Here is a 24,522-nt window from a genome sequence, read left to right on the forward strand (position 1 = left end):
AAAAGGCCCAAATGCCAAACATAACTTCTAGAAAACCAAACGACACTGGATGCTTCATGCTCTTTGATTTAAAATTACATTTCAAAGCTATAGTAGTCAAAGCAGTATGGTATTGATATGAAAATAGACATAAATCAATGGAACAGAATAGAGAATAGTAATAAAAGCACACATCAATGATCAATTAATTTAGAATGTGATATGAATAGAATAGCTGCATCAAAAAATATATTGGGGAAAATAGACAGTCACATACAAAGATGAAACTAGGTCTCTATCTTACATTGTACACAAAAATAAACTCAAAATGGATGAAAAATTATCCCAGTTGCCATTTTTGATGGTCTTTCTTTTGCAAACACTTTGATGATCTAGCCCATTTAATTCATATCTGTGAGAAGAAACCACTGCCTACTTTGGGTACTTGAAGCAAGTATATGTGTAATATAGATGATTGTTGTTTACAAAAGCATCGCATCACTTTGTTGACAAAGGTCCATCTAGTTGAAGTGATGGTTTTTCTGGCAGCAGTGTATGGAGGTGAGAGTTGGACCATAAAGAAGTCTGTGTGCCGAAGAATTGATGCTTTCAAATTGTGGTGGAGGAGAAGACTCTTGAGAGTCTCTTGGACTTCATGGAGCTCAAACAAGTCTATCCAAAAATAAATCAACCCTGAATATTCATTGGAAAGGCTGATGCTGAAGTTGAAGTGTCTATACTTTGGGCACTTGATGTGAGAGCCGACTCATTGGAAAAGACCCTGATGCTGGGAAAAATTGAGGGTAGGAGCAGAAGGGGGCAACAGAGGATGAGATGGTTGAATGGCATCATCAACTCAATGGACATGAGATTGAGCAAACTCTGGGAGATAGTGAAGGACAGGGAAGCCTGGTGTGGTGCAGTCCATGGGTAGCAAAGAGCCGGACATGACTGAGTGACTGAACAATAGCAGTAACCATGGATGAGTGAAAGCCACTAGATTCCTGAGGGTTATTTTGTTTGTCATGGTCTAAATAATCAGAAATTTTCTCTTACGATACAGGTCATAAATTGATTGGAAATCCCCACCAATTATTGAGGCTTTCCTAACTATTATTATAGTTAAGAGAGAATAACATGCAGCCCTGTAATGTGTGATTATAGGAATCAACAGAAGGGGAAGAAACAATTCCACTGAAATAAAAAGGAGAAAAAAAAAAAAAAAAAGTAAAAGAACCTTAACACAGACTCAAAGGTGTCCAGCTGAGGGTTATGATATAAAGTGACATGGAAAATATGATAAAGATCATTATATTTTGGCTCAGATTCTGATAATTATTTTCCAAATGATGGAGTGTAATAGATAAAATAGTGAACTCTGGGACTGTCACAGCAAACTAGCAACATCCTCCTTCTCCCTCCTTATCTTAGAGCCAGTGTGTGTGCTCAGTCACTCAGTTGTGTCTGACTCTTTGCAACCCCACAGACTGTAGCCCAGCAGTCTAGGGAGGAATAAGTAGGCAGAGTTACAAATGAACGTCTTATGTGTTTTGTTGGTGAAGATATGGGAGAGCAGCATTAGTTAGCAAGTTTAATTTTAAAATAAGTTTTAAAACCCATTACACATCTGTGTCTTAGTTTCTGTCTTTTGCTCATATAAAATCAGAGATTCTGAGGGCTGACTGGCTTCAAGAGAAGCTGGGTCCACAGACTGATCACTGTTATCAGCACTCTGTCACTTGCTTTCCATCTTTTCATTCTATTTCCTATTATTGGCTCCTTTTTAGAAGATTTCCCTCATCATTTTGTTAGTATATCACAAACTATTTTGACTACCTGTTCATAGACCTCATGCCTTTTCTTGGAACAATCACTGACTTCAGAGGTGTAGGAGCTCTTTAGCCTGGTAAATATGCTTACCCTTGTTGTTTAGTGGCTAAGTCGTGTCCAGCTCTTTGCAAACTCACGGATTGCAGCACTCCAGGCTTCCCTGTCCTTCACTGTCTCCTGGAGTTTGCTCAAATTCATGTCCATTGAGTCGGTGATGCCATCCAACCATCTCATCTTCTGTTGTCTCCTTTTGGTGGAGAGGAAACACTTTATTAAAAATCTACCTGAATCAAGAGGGTAAGGGAGGTACAGTTCACAAATGGGAAACAGTTATTCAAGCACAAGGAAGGGATGGGAAAAGGAATTGGGCACACAAAATCTAAATGTGTCAGTTGGAATCATTTCAGTGTTAAGGACGACTTTGCAAAGAATGGAATGCTCAGATGTCTGAGGTTTGAAAAGAAACTAGTTGTTAATCTTTGAAATGTAAGGAGCAAGGCAGATGGATAAAGTAGTTCAGGCAGAGGGAACTGATAAGTTGAGGAACAAAGTTAAAGGACAACACTTCGAGAAAATCATGGGTGTGCCTTATAAAGGGAGGAGGGGCCAAGGTTAAAACGCGCTTCAAGTGAGAGATGATGGGGCATTAGACTACCAATCTGGAGAAGCACCGATGGATTTAAGAGAGATTTATCAGAAGATGATTTCTTCTCCAGGCAGCCTAGACAGTAACCACAATCACTCCATCCTCCCCTCACCATGACCCGTGCATTTTGATTCACTTTTACATTTATGCATACTGCATCATAAAGGTTATTTATGGGGCTACCATAACTTTTATATCTAATTAGTAATTCTCATCAATTTTTCTCCTTTTACTCATGCTTCATTTTTCTTCATAGTCCTTACAAGGAATTCAGTCATTTTAAAATACATGTTTGTTTGCTTATCTATCAGTATTCCCTGCAATTGTTTTGAAAGCAAGATTTGACCCCTTTGTTCACTGCTAGATCCCAGCTAGAGCAACACTGCTACACATTGCTTAAGAAACAGTGTCTCAAATGGTGCAATATCAGGCTGCATTTCAAGAGACAGGTAATAAGAGACACGGGGGGATGATAACTCATCACCACCAGAGGCTGGTAAGATGCAGCTGCACCACCGCCAAGGCTTCACTGTCTCCTGCCTGGAAGAGCTCTTCACCGTCGTCAGCGCTGGTGGACGCTGACTCTGACTTTTGACCACTTGCGCTGTGTCCTTACCTCCTGTCAAGTTGGCATCATTTTGGTTCATCGGAAAGTCTGGTGACAAAAGTACACGAAAGTCCTTCACTGAAATTGCTTTCAGTCCCTAGTATTCTGTAGTTAGCGCATTAGTATGGAAGGAAGCCGGGGGTGATTTGTGAGTGGGTCCTCTCTGCTCACCAGTTCTTCCCTGGACAGGAGGCAGGTGCAGGGAGATCCCAGCAGCCCTTCCCTGCAGCCCAGAGACTGCAATCACGCTACCTTGCTAACTGAAGAAAAAGTTTGTTTACTTAGAAATTCATAAAAAAGTTCATTTTTTTTTGTTAGCCATAGAACTGTATCATGTTATTGTAGGCAAACCTATGGAAACAAATGTGTGTGTGTGTTAGTCGCTCAGTCATGTCTGACTCTCTGTGACCCCATGGACTGTAGCCCGCCAGGCTCCTCTGTCTATGGTATTCTCCAGGCAAGAATACTGGAGTGAGTTGCCACTCTCTTCTTCAGGGGATCTTCCAGATTCAGGGATAGAATCTGGGTCTCCTGAATTGCAAGTGAATTCTTTACCATCTGAGGCACCAGGGAAGCCCAACAAAAGTATACCTTTATTCAAACATCAAGCAAGTCTTTGAAAAGACAACACAAACAATAAACAAACAGAAGCAAACTATGTTTTGAATATTAATTTGTGGAACAGCATCTCTTAAGTGTTAATAAACTCATGTAAAATATAACTCCTCTTGCCTTTTGGTAAAACAGTTACTATTTAGTAGAATCTCAGTTTCATTTAGTGACATAATGACAATTCAGATTATTAGATATTTGATAAATGAAATGATATAGAAATGAAATACTGAAAAAGCAATAAGCTCTAAAGGAATATTACATATAAAAACTTTAGTTGTATTTGAGATTTGATAAATGACTTTGATATTAATTTAAATATATGTTCATATTTTAATTTTTAAACTTGAAAAGAAGGGTTATTTTGCCTGTTTAATATCTAACAGTTTGATATTACTTATTACTTGGCAATATTCACGATTTGAACAGAAAATATGATTTGTGATCATTAGGAGTCAGGAGAGAGCAAGAGCAAACTATGTGAGCCGAGTGCTCCCTGCTTTCCTCCATCATATTTCTTAAGGACAGAAGTTAAGGCTGAGTCATGAGGACATGAGAGTCAATATTAAAAATGTTTAGGATTGTGGGGGTCACAGGGCAGAGTGAGTATAACCAACCATGAGACAGAGACAAAAAACAGCAGGAGGCATTTCTGCAGTTATGAGAGCAAGTGCCAGGCCAAGCAGGCTACTCCTACCTGATGCCCAATGAGAAGTGGAAAAGTGCCCATGAGATGCCAAACACCAGTGATGAAGATGTACATCAACAGAGATATGACTACCAACTTTTTCAAAGTACAACCTCAGCAAAATGGCCTTAGATCACTGTGTGCACAAGCCAACAAAACCCTTTGAAGAAAGTTTCTGCCTGACTTAGCACAACCCAGTGTGAGATATTGCTTCTTTACATTCATGCGCTTGTATCCTGCCCAAAACAACTCATTGTGACCTTACAGTGATGAGGTAGTCATTGCAGTCAGAACCAAAACCAGCAGGAATTCAGATTTCATTGCAATGAATAATTGAGAGTAAAAATTTGAAGACTTTAATAAACACAATCCAAGAGTTATTCACAATTCTTCAACGAGAAAAATTTTTGTATTTGTATTTCTTCTTTGAAAATATATTGTCCATAAGAGTTTGGGCAATGGCTCAGAAGATAAAGAATCTGCCACAATGCAGGAGACCTGGGTTTGATCCCTGGGTTGGGAAGATCCCCTGGAAAAGGAATGGTAACCCACTTCAGTATCCTTGCCTGGACAATTCCATGGACAGAGGAGCCTGGTGGGCTACCTGGGGTCACAAAGAGTCCAACATGACTGAGCGACTAAAACTTTTTTTCATTTTTGTATCAGCTTGGGTAACAAGGTGACAATCCAATTAGTTCCAATGATGTTTGCAAATGACTTTGCAAACTGAACCAATAAAATAATATCAACCATGCAAGTTAAGTGGGGCTTCCCAAGTGGCTGAGTGGTAAAGAATCTGCCTGTAGTGCAAGGAGATGAGGATTCAATCCCTGGGTTGGGAAGATGCCCTGGAGAAGGAAACGGCAACCCACTGCAGTATTCTTGCCTGGGAAATCCCATGGACAGAGGAGTTGGGTGGGCTAGAGTCGTAGGGTGGCAAAGAGTCTGATGGGACTGAGTGTGCGCACGCAAACACACACACACACACACACACACACACACACACACACACGCAGGATAGTGCTAACATTTTTTCTACCAAGAAAAACAGTCAAAGACTAAAAACAAATTTTAAGTTTATTATATTGGAATTAAATCTTTTCCTGGGAAAAATTGACTTTCCACCATAGCTACAGAATTACATTCTCTATCTTGGACAAATAAATGATACTTTTTCTGCTTTGAAGAGAAGTCTGCCCTTTCATGCATTCCCACAGTTTCTGTGTCTCTTTTCTCCATAATTCTGCATTCCAGCCTATATCCTATCAATCAATTCATTAACACAGAAACAAACATGCATTATAATAAAAATTATTTTTAGTGAACTTGATTTTCCAGTTCTTTATGTATTCCATTCAGTGACACTCTTAATAATTCATGGTTATAGAAAATATCAACTTTATATTTAAAGGAATTGTTAAGAATCTTCAAAATATGAGGAAAAAAATTTCATGAACTCATGTCTAGTTACTGAAAATTATGTTTAAGGATTAGGAAAAAAAGATGTGTTCTAAGAATTTCTCTGCCTTTTAAGAACCAATATGTAGTAAAGAAAAGAAATGTTCATTGGTATATACAACATGAGACAAAGTGTACAAAATGCTTTATTAGGTGATATCTTAAGTAATATATCTTAAGTATGGGATCTTCTAAAAAAAGTGAAAATTAGAAATACCATAGGATCCAGCTATTCCAATTCTAGGTATTTTTCCTAGGAAAATAAGAACAGTAATTTAAAAAGACATAGATACCTCTATGTTCCCTGCAGCATTATTTAAAAAGCCAAGCCAAGATATAGAAGAGCCATAAATGTCCATCAACAGATGAATGGATAAAGAAGATGTAGTACATACACTCAATGGAAGGCTGCTGCTGCTGCTAAGTCGCTTCAGTCGTGTCTGACTCTGTGCGACCCCATAGACAGCAGCCCACCAGGCTCCCCCGTCCCTGGGATTCTCCAGGCAAGAACACTGGAGTGGGTTGCCATTTCCTTCTCCAATAAAAGGAATGAAATCTTGCCATTTGCAACATGAAAGGACATAGAGTATATTAAACTAAGTGAAATAAGTCAGAATGAGAAAGACAAATACAGTACAATTTCACTTGTATGTGGAATAGTAAAAATAAATCAACATTCATAAGAAAACAGAAAAAGAGTCATAGATACAGAGAACAAATGTGATTGCCAGGAAGGAGAGGTGATAAAATAAATTGGAAAGGAAGATTAAGACTTACAAGCTTGCAAGTTATAAATAAATGAGTAAGGAGCTGAAATATACATCTTGGAGACTATAGTCAGTAATATAAGAAGTTTGCTTGCAGATATAACTAGAATTATTGTGGGGATCATTTGTAATCTATAGAAATATTACATCAGTATGTTGTGCATCTGGAACTACTATTGTTGTAAGTCAGTTATACCTGGAATTATCATTGGTGCAAGTGAATTATGCTTCAATTAAAGAAAATTGCAAAGACCTAGAAAATAAGCAAGCCCTGCACAAATGTCTAGCAAATTCTCCATGGGTGAAATGTTTCCCTTTTCAAGAATAATGACATGTTTAACAATAAAGACTGAAATTTTGGAACAATTCAAAATAAGAAAGTGCATCATAGATCAGGATTTAACAACTCAGAAGCAAATGCACATTGCTGTAAAGATTAATAAAATATTGAAAATATCATAGTAGATAAAATTTAAATTAGGAGACATATGATGAAAAAGTGTATTGTAAGAAAGTAGAGGGAAAGAAGGCAACTCTTAAACCCTATTGAATAAATATTTCTGGAAAATAAATGTAGCCAAAAAATTGCAACCTAGTTGATGAATGTGTCAAAAGTGGAAGATAGATCTCATATATGAACGATTGGAATATCTGAGAAAAACATCAAAGCCAAGACTGAAAGCAAATCCTAAAGATTATTATGCAAATTATTCTGAAAGTAAAGAAAGGTTTGAAACTAATTAAAGAGAACTATCAGAATTAAATTGCAGTATGCAGGTCAGGAAGCAACATGAAATTAAAAGACGCTTACTCCTTGGAAGGACAGTCATGACCAACCGAGATAGTATATTAAAAAGTAGAGACATTACTTGGCCAACAAAGGTCTTTTCTTCCAAGGAGTGTCTTTTAATTTCATGGCTGCAGTCATCATCTGCAGTGATTTTGGAGCCTCCAGAAATAAAGTCAGCCACTGTTTCCACTGCTTCCCCATCTATTTGCTATGAAGTGGTGGGACCAGATGCCATGATCTTAGTTTTCTGAACGTTGAGCTTTAAGCCAACTTTTTCACTCTCTTCTTTCGCTTTCATCAAGAGGCTCTTTAGTTCTTCTTCACTTTCTGCCATAAGGGTGGTATCATCTGCATATCTGAGGTTATTGATATTTCTCTCAGCAATCTCGATTCCAACTTGTGCTTCATTCAGCCCAGTGTTTCTCATGATGTACTCTGCATATAAGTTAAATAAGCAGGGTGACAATATACAGCCCTATTTGGAACCAGTCTGTTGTTCCATGTCGAGTTCAAACTGTTGCTTCATGACCTGCATACAGGTTTCTCAAGAGGCAGGTCAGGTGGTCTGGTATTCCCATCTCTTTCAGAATTTTCCACAGTTTATGTGATCTACACAGTCAAAGGCTTTGGCATAGTCAATAAAACAGAAATAGATGTTTTTCTGGAACTCTCTTGCTTTTTAGATGATCCAACAGATGTTGGCAATTTGATCTCTGGTTCCTCTGCTTTTTCTAAAACCAGCTTGAACATCTGGAAGTTCATGGTTCACGTATTGTTGAAAACTGGCTTGGAGAATTTTGAGCATTACTCCACTAGCGTGTGAGATGAGTGCAATTGTGTGGTAGTTTGAGCATTCTTTGGCATATCCTTTCTTGGGATTGGAATGAAAACTGACTTTTTCCAGTCCTGTGGCCTCTGCTGAGTTTTCCAAATTTGCTGACATGTTGAGTGCACCACTTTCATAGCATCATCTTTTAGGATTTGAAATAGTTCAACTGGAATTCCATCACTTCCACTAGCTTTGTTCATAGTGATGCTTCCTAAGGCCCACTTGACTTCACATTCCAGGACGTCTGGCTCTAGGTGAGTGATCACACCATCGTGATTGTCTGGGTCGTGAAGATCTTTTTTGTACAGTTCTTCTGTGTATTTTTGCCACCTCTTCTTAATATCTTCGGCTTCTGTCAGGTCCATACGATTTCTGTCCTTTATTGTGCCCATCTTTGCAGGAAATGTTCCCTTGGTATCTCTAATTTTCTTGAAGAGATCTCTAGTCTTTCCCATTCTATTGTTTTCCTCTATTTCTTTGCACTGATCACTGAGGAAGGCTTTCTTATCTCTCCTTGCTATTCTTTGGAACTCTGCATTCAAATGGATATATCTATCTTTTTCTCCTTTGCTTTTGGCTTCTCTTCTTTTCTCATCTATTTGTAAGGCCTCCTCAGACAGCCATTTTGCCTTTTTGCCTTTCTTTTTCTTAGGGATGGTCTTGATCACTGCCTTCTGTACAATGTCACGAACCTCCATCCATAGTTCTTCAGGCACTCTGTCTGTCAGATCTAATCCCTTGAATCTATTTCTCACTTCCACTGTATAATCGTAAGAGATTTGATTTAGGTCATACCTGAATGGTCTAGTGGTTTTCCCTATTTTCTTCAACTGAAGTCTTAATTTGGCAATAAGGAGTTCATGATCTGAGCCACAGTCAGCTCCTGGTCTTGTTTTTGCTGACTGTATAGAGCTTCTCCATCTTTGGCTGCAAAGAATATAATCAATCTGATTTTGATATTGACATCTGGTGATGTCCTTGTGTAGAGCCTTCTCTTGTGTTGTGGAAGAGGCTGTTTGCTATGACCAGTGCATTCTCTTGGCAAAATTCTATTAGTCTTTGCCCTGCTTCATTCCGTATTCCAAGGCCAAATTTGCCTGTTATCAGGTGTTTTTTGACTTCCTACTTTTGCATTCCAGTCCCCTATAATGAAAAGGACATCTTTTTTGGGTGTTAGTTCTAAAAGGTCTTGTAGGTCTTCATAGAACCGTTCAACTTCAGCTTCTTCAGCATTACTGGTTGGGGCATAGACTTGGATTACTGTGATATTGAATGGTTTGCCTTGGAAATGAACAGAGATCATTTTTTCGTTTTTGAGATTGCATCCAAGTACTGCATTTCGGACTGTTTTGTTGACCATGATGGCTACTCCATTTCTTCTAAGGGATTCCTGCCCACAGTAGTAGATATAATGGTCATCTGAGTTAAATTCACCCATTCCAGTCCATTTTAGTTCGCTGATTCCTAGAATGTTGACGCTCACTCTTGCCATCTCCTGTTTGAGCACTTCCAATTTGCCTTGATTCACGGGCCTGACATTCCAGTTTCCTATGCAATATTGCTCTTTATAGCATTGGACCTTGCTTCTGTCACCAGTCACATCCACAACTGGGTATTGTTTTTGCTTTAGCTCCATCCCTTCATTCTTTCTGGAGTTATTTCTCCACTGATCTCCAGTAGCATATTGGACACCTACTGACCTGGGGAGTTTCTCTTTCAGTGTCCTATCATTTTGCCTTTTCATACTGTTCATGGGGTTCTCAAGACAAGAATACCGAAGTGGTTTGCCATTGCCTTCTCCAGTGGACCACATTCTGTCATACCTCTCCACAATAACCCGCCTGTCTTGGGTGGCCCCATGGGCATGGCTTAGTCTCATTGAGTTAGACAAGGCTGTGGTCCTAGTGTGATTAGATTGACTAGTTTTCTGTGAGTATGCTTTCAGTGTGTCTGCCCTCTGATGCCCTCTTGCAACACCTACCGTCTTAGTTGGGTTTCTCTTACCTTGGATGTGGGGTATCTCTCCACGGCTGCTCCAGCAAAGCGCAGCCGCTGCTCCTTACCTTGGACGAGGGGTATCTCATTACCACCGTCCCTCCTGACCTTGACGTGGGATAGCTCCTCTAGGCCCTCCTGCGCCTGCACAGCCACCGTTCCTTGGGCATGGGGTTGCTCCTCCCGGCCGCCGCCCCTGGCCTTGGACGTGGGGTAGCTCCTCTCGGCCATTCCTGCACCGTTGCAGCCTGGCACTCTTGGCTGCTGCCCCTGACCTCGGACGTGGGGTAACTCCTCTTGGCTGTGCTCTGTGCGCCATTGCAGCCGCCCGTGCTCTGTTCATAGGCATGACTTGTTCCCTCCCTGTTTTTTGACCTGAGGGCAAACTATGGTGGAGGTAATGAAGATAATGGTGACCTCCTTCAAAAGGTTCCATGCACGCACTGCCACACTCAGTGCCCCTGACCCTGCAGCAGGCCACTGCTGACCCATGCCTCTGCTGGAGACTCCTGGACACTCACAGGCAAATCTGTGTCAATCTCTTGTGGGGTCACTGCTCCTTTCTCCTGGGTCTTGGTGTGCAACAGGTTCTGTTTGTGCTCTCTAAGAGTCTGTTTCCCCAGTCCTGTGTAAGTTCTCGTGGTTCTATGGTGGGGTTAATGGTGACCTCCTCCAAGAGGGCTTATGCCATACCTAGGTCTGCTGAACCCAGACTTTCACACTAATGACTGCCTAAGTCAGCTGTTAATCTGCCCATAGTTGTCCTGGGTTCTGTTACCACAGAGGTCAGCTTATATTTATGGGTGGGGTCTGGTTCTCTGGTGCTGTTAGTACTTCCAGGCATGGGCACGGAGGACGGAACCCCTTGCTCCATGACGAGGATCCCTTGGCTGTCATGGGCAGGTCAGAACATCCACACTTGGACCCACCCCTGGGTTTTTATTTTGGCTTTTCCACTTAGGAGATCAAGTGCTGAGAACATAGATCCTTGCACCCTCTCAGCTGAATACATGAACCAAACCTGGGGAAGAGCTATGCTGAATGCATAAGAGGGAATACACAGATTGCTCCAAAAAGGGCCCTGAGACTGCGTTGGGTCTTCTGGTCTGCTGGACCTGGAGATTCACCCATGCTCTTTGCGTCTGGAACAAAGTAGGGCACCCATCTAGGTGACCGTGTGCAAGGACAGACCAGAACTCGCATTTGAGACCTTGCAGGGGCCAGGTGGGCACTTGCTTCCTAGTCTGCTTTCAGGAGGGCAATAGCAGACTTGCCACCTTTCTCTCAAGTACGGTTTTCTAAAGCCACATACCCCACTGGGCAAAGTGGGGACAAAGGTAAATGAGTCAGTCCCTGGTGTAGTGTGAGGAGTCCTTTCAATACAAATGAAACTGGTAAGAAGTCTAGCTGGCTCCAGTCAATGTTTTGGATGGTCATTTTGGAACAGTGCTAACCATGCACCAGAGGCAAGGGTTGGCTGGGAGCAGACAGTTCCCTATGTTCATTTCTGAGCCAGGTACTGTGCAAAGAAATGGAGATACAGAAATAAAAATGTTGTAATGGCTGCCCCCTGTCCCATAATGTGCCCATTTTCTATGTCCTTTCCACTGGGGTTGCTAATTCTTTCCAGTTGGAAGCCCTTCAAACCCTTCAGACCAAGGGTCAGAGTTAGCATTGGTGCCCATCTCCAGCACCTTTTTCAGAGCATTTCTCCACTGTTCTGCACACGTTCACAGCCTTCCCCACCACTGAGGCTTTCATCATGCTGCCATGAGATTTATCCTCCTTGCTTGTTCATTTTGCACACATTTCTGATGCATAGAGGGGTTAGACATGGGCCTTACATTCACCCTTTCTGTCTTACCAGGACAGTATATCTGGAGTAAGTCCACCGTTTTAGGCCAGATTTCCCAGAAGGAGAGATAAGATGGGGATTCTTGTGTAAGTGGTTTATTGGGGGAGTACTCTCAGGGGAAGCATGGCAGGAAATGAGGGAACTGCACAGGACAGGGGAAGAGGCAAGACAAAGACGAGAGCTCAGCTTCTGTTTAGATTCAGTCTGATTCTATGAGGGGCTCCAAAAGATGAAGGAAATGAGAGATTGTCCGATTCTGAGGCAGCGAGGCCCACCTTTTGTTCCCCTTTGTCAGGTCATCCCTAACAAACAGCAAACTGTCCCCAGAGGAGGCAATCCTGGCTTTCCTGGGCCTGGAAGCTCCTTTGCAGCACATTGTTCAGTCTACTTTCTTGAATAAAAATAGAATAATAATAGCAAACATGTACAGCAGATACTTGGGCTTCCCAGGTGGTGCAGTGGTAAAGAATCCACCTGCCAGTGCAGGAAATGTGGGTTTGACCCCTGAGCCAGGAAGGTCCCCTGAAGAAGGAAATGGCAACCCGTTCCAGTATTCTTTCTTGGGAACCCACGGACAGAGAAGCCTAGTGAGGTACAGCCGTGTGGCCACAAAGAGTCGGACACAGCTGAGCATGCAAGCACAGCAGACACCACCTGTCCATCTCTCTCTAAAGCGCTTTATCTAACTTAACTCCTTTACCCTCCAAAACAATCGAGGAGGCACATACTGCCACCCCCCCTTTACTGGTGAGACACTGAGGCACAGAGAAGGTAAGTCCTGCCAACCTGGGGCCAGAATTTATGCTATTAACCAGGATGCATTGGAAGTGCTTTGAAGGCAGCTGCTGGCCCCATTTCCAATCCTCCCCCAAACACCTCTGCTTTTTTATAATTTTCTTTTTTTCTGGTTATTGTGCTTTTTATTTCTCCCTGATGTTCCAAGATTCATTATTTTATTATTCTTTTTCTATTTTAAGAACTTCCTTCAGCTGCTCGTTTTAGGTAGTTCTGCTAGGGAGGAATTCTTAGTTTTTTCTTCAACTGAGAATGTATTGATTTCCTTCTCATTCTTTTTTTTTTTTTTTTTTTTTTACTTATTTTTAATTGCAAGATATTTGCCTTACAATGTTGTGTTGGTTGCTGCCATACATCAACATGAATCAGTCATAAGTACACATATGTTTCCTCCCTCTCGAGCCTCTCTCCTACCCCCTAACCCATTCCACCTCTCTAAGTTGTCACAGAGCACCAGGTTGAGCTCCCTGAGTCATAGAGAAAATTCCCACTGGCTATCTATTTTACAAGTCTGGGTCAGTTTCTTGTGGGGTCATTGCTCCTTTCTCCTGGGTCCTGATGCACAGAAGGTTTTGTTTGTGCCCTCCAAGAGTCTGTTTCCCCAGTCCTGTGTAAGTTCTGGTAGCTCTATGACGGGGTTAATGGCGACCTCCTCCAAAATGGCTTATGCCATACCCAGGTTGGCTGTACCCAGAGCCCCTGCCTCTGTAGCAGGCCACTGCTGACCCATACCTCCGCAGAAGGCACTCAAACACTCAAAGGCAGGTCTGGCCCAGTCTCTGTGGGGTCTCCTCAGGTGCACAAGGATTTGTTCGAGCCCTCTGAGCATCTCTGGTGGGTATGGAGTTTGATTCTAAATGTGATTTTGCACCTCCTACCATCTTGCTGGGGCTTCTCCTTTGCCCTTGGACGTGGGGTATCTTTTTTTGGTGGGATCCAACATTCTCCTGTCAACAGTTTTCATCAGCAAGTTGTAATTTTGGAGTTCTCACAGGAGAAGATAAGTGCACATCCTTCTACTGTGCCATCTTAGACAGGGCAATCCCTGCCTGAGATACAATCAGATTGATTAAATCCTTTGCAGCCAAAGATGGAGAAGCTCTATACAGTCAGCAAAAACAAGACCGGGAGCTGACTGTGGCTCAGATCATGAACTCCTTATTGCCAAATTCAGACTGAAATTGAAGAAAGTAGGGAAAACCACTAGCCCATTCAGGTATGACCTAAATCAAATCTCTTACAATTATACAGTGGAAGTGAGAAATAGATTCAAGGGATTAGATCTGATAGAGTGGCTGAACTATGGATGGAGGTTCATGACATTGTACAGGAGACAGGGATCAAACCATCCCAAGAAAAAGAAATGCAAAAAGGCAAAATGGTTGTCTGAGAAAGCCTTACAAAAAAATGAGAAAAGAAGAGAAGGAAAATGCAAAGGAGAAAAGGAAAGATATACCCATTTGAATGCAGACTTTCAAAGAATAGCAAGGAGAGATAAGAAAGCCTTCTTCAGTGATCACTGCAAAGAAATAGAGGAAAACAATAGAATGGGAAAGACTAGAGATCTCTACAAGAAAATGAAACATACCAAGGGAATATTTCATGCAAAGATGGGCTTGATAAAGGACAGAAATGGTACTGACCTAACAGAAGCAGAAGATACTAAGAAGAGGTGGCAAGAATGCACAGAAGAACTCTAAAGAAAAGATCTTCATGACCCAGATAATCACGATGGTGTGATCACTCACCTAGAGCCAGACAACCTGGAATGTGAAGTCAAGTGGGCCTTAGGAAGCATCACTACTAACAAAGCTAGTGGAGGTGATGGAATTCCAGTTGAGCTATTTCAAATCCTAAAAAATAATGTTGTGAAAGTGCTACACTCAATATGCCAGCAAATTTGGAAAACTCGGCAGTGACCATAAGACTGGAAAAAGTCAGTTTGCATTCCAATCCCAAAGGAAGGCAATGTCAAAGAATGTTCAGACTACCCCACAGTTGCACTCATCTAACAAGATAGCAAAGTAATTCTCAAAATTCTCCAAGCCAGGCTTCAACAGTACATGAACTGTGAACTTCCAGATATTCACACTGGATTTAGAAAAGGCAGAGGAACCAGAGATCAAATTGCTAACATCTGTTGGATCATTGAAAAACTAAAAGAATTTCAGAAAAACATCTACTTCTGCTTTATTGACTACAATAAAGACTTTGACTGTGTGGATCACAACAAATTGTGGAAAATTCTTCAAGTGATGGACATACCAGACCACCTTACCTGCCTCCTGAGAAATCTGGGGCAGGTCAAGAAGAAACAGTTAGAACTGGACATGGAACAACAGATTGGTTCCAAATCAGGAAAGGAGTGCATCAAGGCTGTATATTGTCACCCTGCTTATTTAACTTATATGCAGAGTACATCATGCGAAATGCCAGGCTGGATGAAGCACAAGCTTGAATCGAGACTGCCAGACTGCCATATTAATAACCTCAGATATGCAGATGACACCACCCTTATGGCAGAAAGTGAAGAGGAACTTAACAAAAGTGAAAGAGGAGAGTGAAAAAGCTGGGTTAGAACTCAACATTCAGAAAACTAAGATCATGGCATCTGGTCCCATCACTTCATGGCAAATAGATGGGGAAACAATGGAAACGTTGACAGACTTTATGTTTTGGGGCTCCAAAATCACTGCAGATGGTGACTGCAGCCATGAAATTAAAAGATGCTCCTTGGAAGAAAAGCTATGACCAAATTAGACAGCATGTTAAAAAGCAGAGACATTACTTTGCCAGCAAAGGTCTGTCTAGTCAAAGCTATGGTTTTTCCAGTAGTCCTGTATGGAAGTGAGAGTTGAACTATGAAGAAGGCCGTGCTTTATAAGCATCAGTTCAAAAGAACTGAAAAGATTGAAAGCATCAATTCTTCTGTGGCATTGGAGAAGAGTCCCTTGAGAGTCCCTTGGACTGTAGGGAGATATAACCAGTCCCTTCTAAAGGAAATCAGTCCTGAATATTCATTGGAAGGACTGATGCTGAAGCTAAGACTCCAATACTTTGGTCACTTGAAGAGAAGAACTGGCTTATTGGAAAAGACCCTGATGCTGGGAAAGATTGAAGGTAGGAGTAGAAGGGGACAACAGAGGATGAGATGGTTGGATGGCATCACTGACCTGATGGACATGAGTTTGAATAAACTCCGGAAGTTGGTGAAGGACAGGGAAGGCTGGTGTGCTGCAGTCCACAGGGTTGAAAGAGTCGGACACACCTGAGTGACAGAACTGACTGACTGATCTATTTTATGTATGGTAATGTATAGGTTTCAATGCTACTCTCTCAATTCGTCCACCCTCTCCTTCCCCTGCTGTGTCCACAAGTCCACAAGGCCCATTTTCTATCTCTGGTTACTGGAAGCAATTTGGTTTGCAGAAGGTGTCTAGTGGTAAAATCATTTGAAAACCTGGTACAGGAGGGCCTGCCTGGAGAAGGCTGGCGGGCAGGCCATGTAGAGGATACAGAGATGCTTCCAAGGAGTGAAGTGCAGATTTCATCAGTGGATGCACGTATATGGGTCCATGCTCTGTGTGTGTGTGTGTGTGCATGTTGAGGGAAAGCTGGGGGTAAAGCAGAACCAAAAACGCCTGCCTTAGGGAGGCCTCTGGTGCTCTTCGGGGCTTCCCTGGTGCCTCAGTGGTAAAGAACCTGCCTGTCAATGCAGGAGACTCAGGAGATGCAGGTTCGATCCCTGGGTCAGGAAGATCCCCCGGAAGAGAGCATGGCAACCCACTCCAATATTCTTGAAATGGGGTTCCAGAATCCCATGGACAGAAGAGCCTGGTGGATTATAGTCCATGGGGTTGCAAAGAGTGGGACATGACTTAGTGACTGAGCATGCATGTGTGCTGGTGCTCCTGGTGGACCCTGAGAGCTGGGAGGAACAGCTTCAGGGGAATAGGGTGGACTTCAGGGATGGGCCCTACTAGAGAGAGGTGTGAGAAGCAGCCCCGTGGAGCATGAGGCTGCCGGGGTGGGTGCTCGCTGGATATCCCAGGCTCCCCTCACTCCACAGACAGTGATTCGTAGTGCAGGGCAGGCAGAGTGAACCCAGTGAGCCAGCAGGCTGCTGTTCTGGCCCCACAGGTCCCGTTGGTGACTGGAGGTAACAACATCCTCCCTGCAGGATTCAGACGCCCAGGGCTCTGAGCCCGAGCAGCAGGGATGCTCAGCAGGAGTCGGGACCACTGGGTCTGACCCCGAGTCTGCCCCTTCCCAGCTCTGTGACTTCGGCCAAGCCAACCTGCCTCCTGGACCATGGTTCCTTCAGCTGTAAAATGAGATAAATACCCTCGTTGCCTTTCTGGGCCATTGGCTAGGCAAAACATTTCCAGTAAAAGTGGTTTTCCTCAGAAGGCAGAAGTGCTTCTTCTGTGGCAGACCCTTTGGGAGTGGCCAGTGATCAGCAGGAGCAGGAGAACCAGGGCTCCAGAGACCACAGAAGCCCCCTCCCCACTGCCTGGGCCGTGGAGTCTGCAGAGCAGCCAGGATGGAGGTTCCCAGGGCCTTGATGAGTCAGGGCCCTGCTGGTTTTGGTGTATCTCTCCTGGCCACCTTCTGTGCACACACCTGCCCTGGATGGTGGGCTCCAGTGGAGCAGAGCCAGGGCAGAGACCCTCCTTGCTCAGCCCCGAGATGGACAGAGACTCAGGATTTCTGCTGTCCTAGGAGCTGGCCTTTAGAGTCAGCAAGTCTTGGGTTTCACCCTGGCTTTGGCATTTACCAGGAAGCACTCCTGGGAGGTTTACTGAGCCCTCAGCCTCACATCTGTAAACTGGGATACTGAGACCTGTGACACAGGGTTTTTCTGAGGACTAAGTGAGGCGATGCACTTAAAGCTCTCAGCACGCCGTCTGGCATGTAGTAAATGTCACTGAGGGCAGCAGCTCTTACATGATTGACAGTTAATGAAGGTTGGCCTAGTGACTCACTGGATACATAATCAGACACTCTGGTTCCACCTGCAAAGCCCCAAATGTTCTATTTCCTGAGGCACAGCATCCCTCTCATCTTCCCTCTGTCACCAGCTGCCAGGCCAGCCCCACGGGGCTCTGAGCGGGGTCTGGGCCGGGCTGAGTCCTGAGTGTGAGTCCCCACCCAGAGCAGTGTCACCTGGGCAACGGATGGAACAAGTGCAAATCTGAGGACTGTAAAGGGATCGCCCTTCACCTTGAAGCAGAGCTCTCACTCCTCCATGCCGCTTTGCTTCTTACAGGTTGAAGGCATGAGGCCCCAGCTTTGCTTCCTGCTCAGCCCAGGGGACTCCCTCTGGGCTAAGAGTCTTGGGGGCATCAGAAAGAGTCATTTCTCTTCTCCCTCTAGGCCTCAATGTGCTCTTCTGAGCACTGAGGGGCTGGACTAGATAGATAACCTCCTACGTCCTTTTGGTGGCTCTGTGACATCCAGAGAGATTCACAGACTTCTAGGAGAATGTCTTTGTAGGTAATCAAGTGCTTAGTGCTGAGTCACTCAGTCGTGTCTGACTCTTTGTGACCCCATGGACTGTAGCCCCCCAGGCTCCTCTGTCCATGGGGATTCTCCTGGCAAAAATACTGGAGTGGGTTGCGATTCTCTCCTCCAGGGGATCTTCTCAACCCAGGTCTCCAGCACTGTAGGCAGATTCTTTACCATCTGAGCCACCAGGGAAGCCCATGAATACTGGAGTGGGTAGCCTATCCCTGCTCCAAGGGATCTTCCTGACCTAGTAATCGAACCGGGGTCTCCTGCATTGCAGGCAGATTCTTTATCAGCTGAGCTACCAAGGAAGCCCAGGTAACTGAGGATAGACCCAAATCTAGGATTTCCAGAGCCTTCTTTACCCTCTGCTGCCTTTTTTCTGATTACTCTGCAGTCTGTGGCATCCCCTAGCTTTTTGGGCTCAGGTGTTTTCAAGGTGCTCAGAGAGGAACTGGAGGGCCTACAGCCCATATCTCCATGTTTGTAACATCCCCCTTGTCCCAGTTCTGGGACCGCTATTCACCATTATTCTGGCCTCAGCCTGTCTTGATCTGGAGTTAGGATGGACTAGCCTACAGATCCTAAGAGCAAATGCCCCATTACCCTCTGGGCTCCACTTGCATCCCATGACCTTGATGAAAATTAGCCTCACCTCCAGCAGGGCCCTGGGGGGCTCCCCTGGTTGGGCCATAGAGCCTGGCTCCCCAGGTGGCAAGTGGTAAAGAACCTGCCAGAGCAGGAGATGCAAGAGCTGTGAGCTCATTCCCTGGGGTGGGAAGAACCCCTGGAGGAGGAAATGGCAACCCACTCCAGTATTCTTGCCTGGAAAATTCCATGGACAGAGGAGCCTGGTGGGACCACAGTCCATAGGGTTGCAAAAGAGTTGGACACGACTGAGTGACTGAGAATGCATACGCACACAGGGGAATAAAGGTGAGCGAGGGTAGTTTGAGACTGCGATCCCAGGGGTGTCAGACTAGGGAGAATGACTGTCGAGCATCCCGGAGCACAGGCAGGCCCTCCCTAGAGCTTCCTGGTGTCCAGTGTGTGCTGCCATTACAGCCGAAGAGCAGCCACGGAAAGCCCAGGGCCAGGGCTCCCGCCCCATCCCTGCAGCCCACACTCACCCTGCTTGTTCTCCCTCTGCCTCTGCCGTCCTCCCCCCTCGCTCCAGGCCAGGGCTGTAATCGAGTTTTCCTTTGTTTGATATCTTCTCCCCGAAGTAAAGAAAGAGCCAGATTTTTTGCTTTTTTTTTTTTAAATTAAACTTTTTATTTTGTATTGGGATATACCCTATTAACAGGGTTTCCCAGGTGGCACTAGTGGTAAAAACCCACCTATCAACGCAGGAGCCGGGAGACATGGGTGGATCCTTGGGTCAGGAAGACCCCCTGGAGGAGGGTATGGGAACCCACTCCAGTACTCTTGCTGCAGAATCCCAAGGACAGAGGAGCCTAGTGGGCTACAGTCCATAGCCTCGCACAGAGTCGAATGTGACTAAATCGACTCAGCATGAGTGCGTAGCCTAATAACAATGTTGTCTAGTTTCAGGCGGATGGAAGGGACTTAACCACACGTGTATATGTATCCATTCTCTGCCAAACTTTTCTCCTCTCCAGGCTGCCCCTTAACATTGAGCAGCGTTCCCTCTGCTATACAGTAGGCGGTCCTTGTTCGTTATCCATTCTAAATATGTAAGTGTGTATCTGCTCATCTCAAGCTCTCTAACTATCCCTTCATTGCACCCCTCCAAACTGGCAATCATAAATTGGTTCTCTAAGTCTGGGAGTTTGTTAGAGCCAGATTTCTTAGAAGAGTTCTTTAAGAAAGAAGACAAGACCGAGATGAGAAGCTCAGCTTTCCCGAGTTTCTCTCTAGTGAGGCTGCAGTTGCCGTAGATGTACACAGCCAGTCCCATGGCGAGAAGCCCTGTACTGAGGGCCAGAGATTAGCCAGGCCCAGCTCAGCCCAGAGGTCTCAACGAAGACCTCTCAGGAGTCAGTAAACTGTTGCCTGCCTTGTTCTGATTACTAGTGTTATTTTTTAATCACTTTTATTAGTGCTATTTTCTTATTTTTAAAAAATTTGTTTATTTTAATTGGAGGCTAATTACTTTACAATAATGTAGTGGTTTTTGCCATATATTGACATGAATCAGCCTATTTTCTTATTTTTCATTGGTTATGAATGTTTGCAAAATAGTCTGCCACAGATGTTCCTCAAGCAGAGAGGAGGTGATGGTCTGGAAATTGAAGTGCTCAAGGAATGGTGTCAAGGAAGCTGAGCAGTCACCCCCGTGGACAATAACTTGTCCTACATGGCACCTGCTGGCAGGAGAGCAGAAGGATGTGGAGACAGTTGCCTGATTCGTCCAGGAAGAAGGTTTGCCTGAATAAGAGGTTAGTGGGAGGCTGAGTGGGCGGGGGGTGGGGGTGGGGAGTGATAGGGCCAGAAGAGGTGCCCTCAAGCAGGGCACGCTGGCTGAATCTGCAGGGGACATGATCTGTAAGTGGCACTGGGGAGGGGGTAAGCACTGACTCTGCCTCGTGGTGCCCTGGAGATACTCTGAGGAGTGCCAGTGATCTGTTTGGAAAGCCCCTGTGTTGTGCTTGTTTCTAAATCCTCAGCCTCTAGCACCTTGCCTGGCTTCAAAGGGCCAGTGGGTAATGACATGCCCCTACCCGTGGCAGATAGAGGAGACAGGCATGTACACGCTCGGCACAGCCCCCCTTCTCCTCCTTGAGAGGCTTCTCCACTGGGCTCCTTCTGCAGTCCTGTCTCCTCACTTGACTCCCATGGGATGTCTGGACCCCTGGACTAGCTAGACCTCCTCTGCCTGGAGCGTCCATCACCATGTGCTATCCCCAAACACCCAGCTCCTGGCTTGTAGCAAACAGCTACTGAGAATCAGCTCAGCAAACAGGGTGACTCTCACTTCCACAGGGACACTCACACAGGCGAAAACACACCAATGCTTGCACAGGGACCAGGACACAGCGCAGGGACCCCAGGCCACAGGACAGGAGACTGCACCGTCTGGTACTGCTGAGCCTCCTGTTCACAGCAACAAATGGCCCGTGTCCTCAAACTCCCCTGCGCACCCCCCCAGCAAGAAAACCCTTTTAAATCGGTGCCAGTCTCCACAGCCCCTCGGGAAAATGCTGGGGCAGGAGGCCCAGTGTGGAGACACTGGCTTCTGCTTCCTGCGGTTTCTTGGTCAGCGGATGCTGAGCCCTGCCCTCACAAGGAAAAGCATGTCTGGGGCCTGCTGGAATGGTTTGTCCTGGCCTCCATCTCTGGGACCCCAAATGTTGGCTACATTTGTTAGGGAGCAGGGACAGAGGTGGACAAGAGGCCCTGCCGAGAAAAATGCTCGCTGATGCTGGAGGCCATGAGAGGGCGCGCTGCTGCACCTTCTTGGTCCTTCCACCTGGTGGAAATTCCAGAAAATATTCACCAAGGAGTAGCAGTTTTGACAACATAGGCGCCCCCATAAAGAAAGGAAATAAGCCAGAATCTGGGGGGACAACACTTTATTGTTTCTTGGGTTGTCCGGAGGCCTCTGGGCTCACTGATTTCCCCCAGAACAGAGCTCTGCTCCGTGGCTGTGGTTGTGGTAGTCTGTGGCTATGTCCGCCAGCAAGGACAGGAACTCAGAAAAGTCAATCCTCTGGTCCTTATTCTTGTCCTTTTTCTCAAAGATATCGGACAAGTATTGTCTGCCCCTTTTCTCCTGTGGGAAAAAGACACCAAAACAGGCAAATTCAGCTCCACAAAAGTGATGAGCTGGGAGAAGAGGAAGAAGTAGAGACAGAGAAATGAGGACCCAACGCAGCACAGAGGTGTCTGGTGTGGCATTGAGAAGAAGAGGTGTGGGATGAGGTGGGGACACTGACGTTGCCCAGCAGTTCAATGGAGAGTCCTTCCCCAAATGTGAACTTGGATGAAAGCCTGACATGGTGAGCAGGCTCTGTCCAGAGCTGTCCTGATCAGTGTGCTGGTGGGGGGAGTCTCCAGCCCAAAACCACCCCCCCATTCCCCCCAACTCCCTGCAAGTGACCACCTACCTAAGTTCTGCTCAGGGACTCAAAATAAGCCCTACCCTTGTCTGCCTCATGCCAACCCCTTCTTCTTTTGACGTATGAGACCTTACTTGCTCTGAGTTCCCTCTGGTTGCTTACCCTAGTAACCTCTTCTTTTTGTAGTCAGTTCAGTTCATCGAATTGTCCAGTTAAATCAGGTTGGTGGATGAGTTCTTTATTGTATAAAATGGTCTTATGTTCTGTCAGTGATGGAATTTCTGTTATCTTCCCTCTGATCTCAAGACCCCTGAGGGGAGCCTCTAGAGCCTCTCAAGATCTGAGCAGAAGAGTTTGAATCTCATACAGAAGCTGGGACAGGCGAGAGGGGACCCGTCCACTGCTCTCCAGTTGTAGCGCTTTTTGATAACTTATCATCAACTACTTATATGCACACATTTTCCTACTTTGCCACATACCTCATCTCTTTACACCCTGATATAGGTCAGGATAGGAAGTTCTATGATGCCCTTTTGCAGATGAGAAAGTGAGGATCAGAGAACAGAGGGACTTGTCCAAAGTCACCCAGGAAAGGGTCGTCAGTCATGCCAGGACCCAGTCACCATGGGGGACCAGAACCCCACTCACACAGGCACCGAGGAAGTTGGGGAAGTTCTCCTTCATCAGCCGCAGCAGGTCCTCCTTCTCGATGGTGTCATCGGATCCCGAGTATTTGTGAAACAGTTTGATCAAGTCGGTAATGGCCTGCTCAAGCTGAGAGATGCTCATCTTGGCTTCAAAAGAGCTGCCAGAGAGGAGTCAGTGACATTTGTGTCCTTCCCCCAGCAGAGGGTCCCCAAGTTAGGACACCTGGATGGGGACTGAGCAGCCAGAGAAGCGCGACTCATTTGGAGCAGAAGAAACTGCTGCTCTGCATGGTGGGAGGACTCGCTGAGGAGCAGGAGGGCGCGACCAGGCGTGGGGGCTGGGCCCCCACAGCTCAGGGTGTGAGTAGGTGAAGGAGATTGGCAGACTGCACTGTGGGGAGGACCACAGCGTGTGGAAGCAGAGACGGGGGGTCAGCCCCAGTGAGAAGACTGAGCCTGAGGTGGGACCCAGCAACCAGAGCCTTTGGATGACCCCACACCCCAAACAGCAGCAAATCCATCTCCTCCAGGTTCAGCATCAGGGTCAGAGTCACGGGGGCAGCACAGTGTCACCTCTGATCTGGTCTGAGCCTCCTGGGCTGCTTCAGGAAGACCCCCTAGAAACCCACCTGGACCATGAAGCAAGCTCTACAATAAGTGGACAGAAATGCAGTCCTGTCCTGAGTCCTGTTGGGGGTCTTCCTGGACCACCCCTGAGAGATAAAGAGGGACTGGGGATCAGAATCGGCCTGGGGTTTGGAGTGAACAGAAATAGCTGCCCCAGCTCCAGGCTGTTGGGTGGAATGTGGGAGATGGGAGTCCTTCCGATTTTCTGTTACTGGACACTATCTGCATCTCCAAGGCTTGACCTCATTCAAATAAAGAGAACGTCTGACTTCCCTAAGCAGGTTCTTCCCCCAGCACTCCGAGGTTGGGCTTCCCTGGACCCCAGCCAGAGAAACTGGACAGAGCAGCCCTCCCATGCCAGACTTTCCTAAGCAGCCAGGACATGACCCTGCATCACGCGTGTCAGCATCTAAGACAAACACCACTGCTCTGATGTAGGAGAAAGAGCCCACTGTTCTGTCAATAAGAGGACCCACCCAAGGCTTCTGTCAACGTGGCCAAGACCAGAGCCGAGCCCTGCGTGCAGATGGTCCCTGAGTATTTTCCTGTTGGGAGGAGGTGGGGAGCTCTGGTTGATCAGTCTCTTACCCAGGTCAGGACAGGACATCTCACCAGAGTAATGGTGCGTGGGGGTCCCAGGCCTGGGGTTAAGGCTTTGGCTGGGGCTCCCATTCTCCTCAAGGGTGAGGTCAGTGGGTTTTTTGACCTGATAAGCAGGTGAGTCCAGAGAAGGAAGAAAGCAAGAGGAGGGGGAGGGTCCTCAGCTCCCACTGGGTACGTGTCCACAAGAGCATCACCGAGGAGCCAGTGGAGGACCAGGGAGTATTGGTCATCTTGCCACACAGATGGGACCTCAGCATGTTGGTG

The 24,522-nt window shown here is 45.5% G+C and overlaps 1 protein-coding gene across 1 annotated transcript; it reads right to left on the bottom strand.

The window, feature by feature from the left end:
* Window positions 1-21,930: 21,930 nt before the first annotated feature.
* LOC129656022 (protein S100-A7-like) lies at window positions 21,931-23,170 on the bottom strand. Its single transcript, XM_055586822.1, has 2 exons — window positions 23,030-23,170; window positions 21,931-22,095 (listed from the first exon to the last, which is right to left on the bottom strand). The coding sequence occupies exons 1-2, from the start codon at window positions 23,168-23,170 to the stop codon at window positions 21,931-21,933; spliced, it is 306 nt and encodes a 101-aa protein (XP_055442797.1).
* Between the last annotated feature and the right edge of the window lie 1,352 nt (window positions 23,171-24,522).

This window comes from Bubalus kerabau, chromosome 6 (genome assembly GCF_029407905.1).
Source record: "Bubalus kerabau isolate K-KA32 ecotype Philippines breed swamp buffalo chromosome 6, PCC_UOA_SB_1v2, whole genome shotgun sequence".
In the NCBI taxonomy this organism is placed as follows: domain Eukaryota; kingdom Metazoa; phylum Chordata; class Mammalia; order Artiodactyla; family Bovidae; genus Bubalus; species Bubalus kerabau.

What these genes read in the sequence shown, in the direction of transcription:
- LOC129656022 (XM_055586822.1), bottom strand. Translation starts at nt 23,170, where the DNA reads ATGAGCATCTCTCAGCTTGAGCAGGCCATTACCGACTTGATCAAACTG. An exon ending in CCAACTTCCTCGGTGCCTGT is followed by an intron (nt 22,096 to 23,029) that starts GTGAGTGGGGTT and finishes TTTTTCCCACAG; the next exon opens with GAGAAAAGGGGCAGACAATA.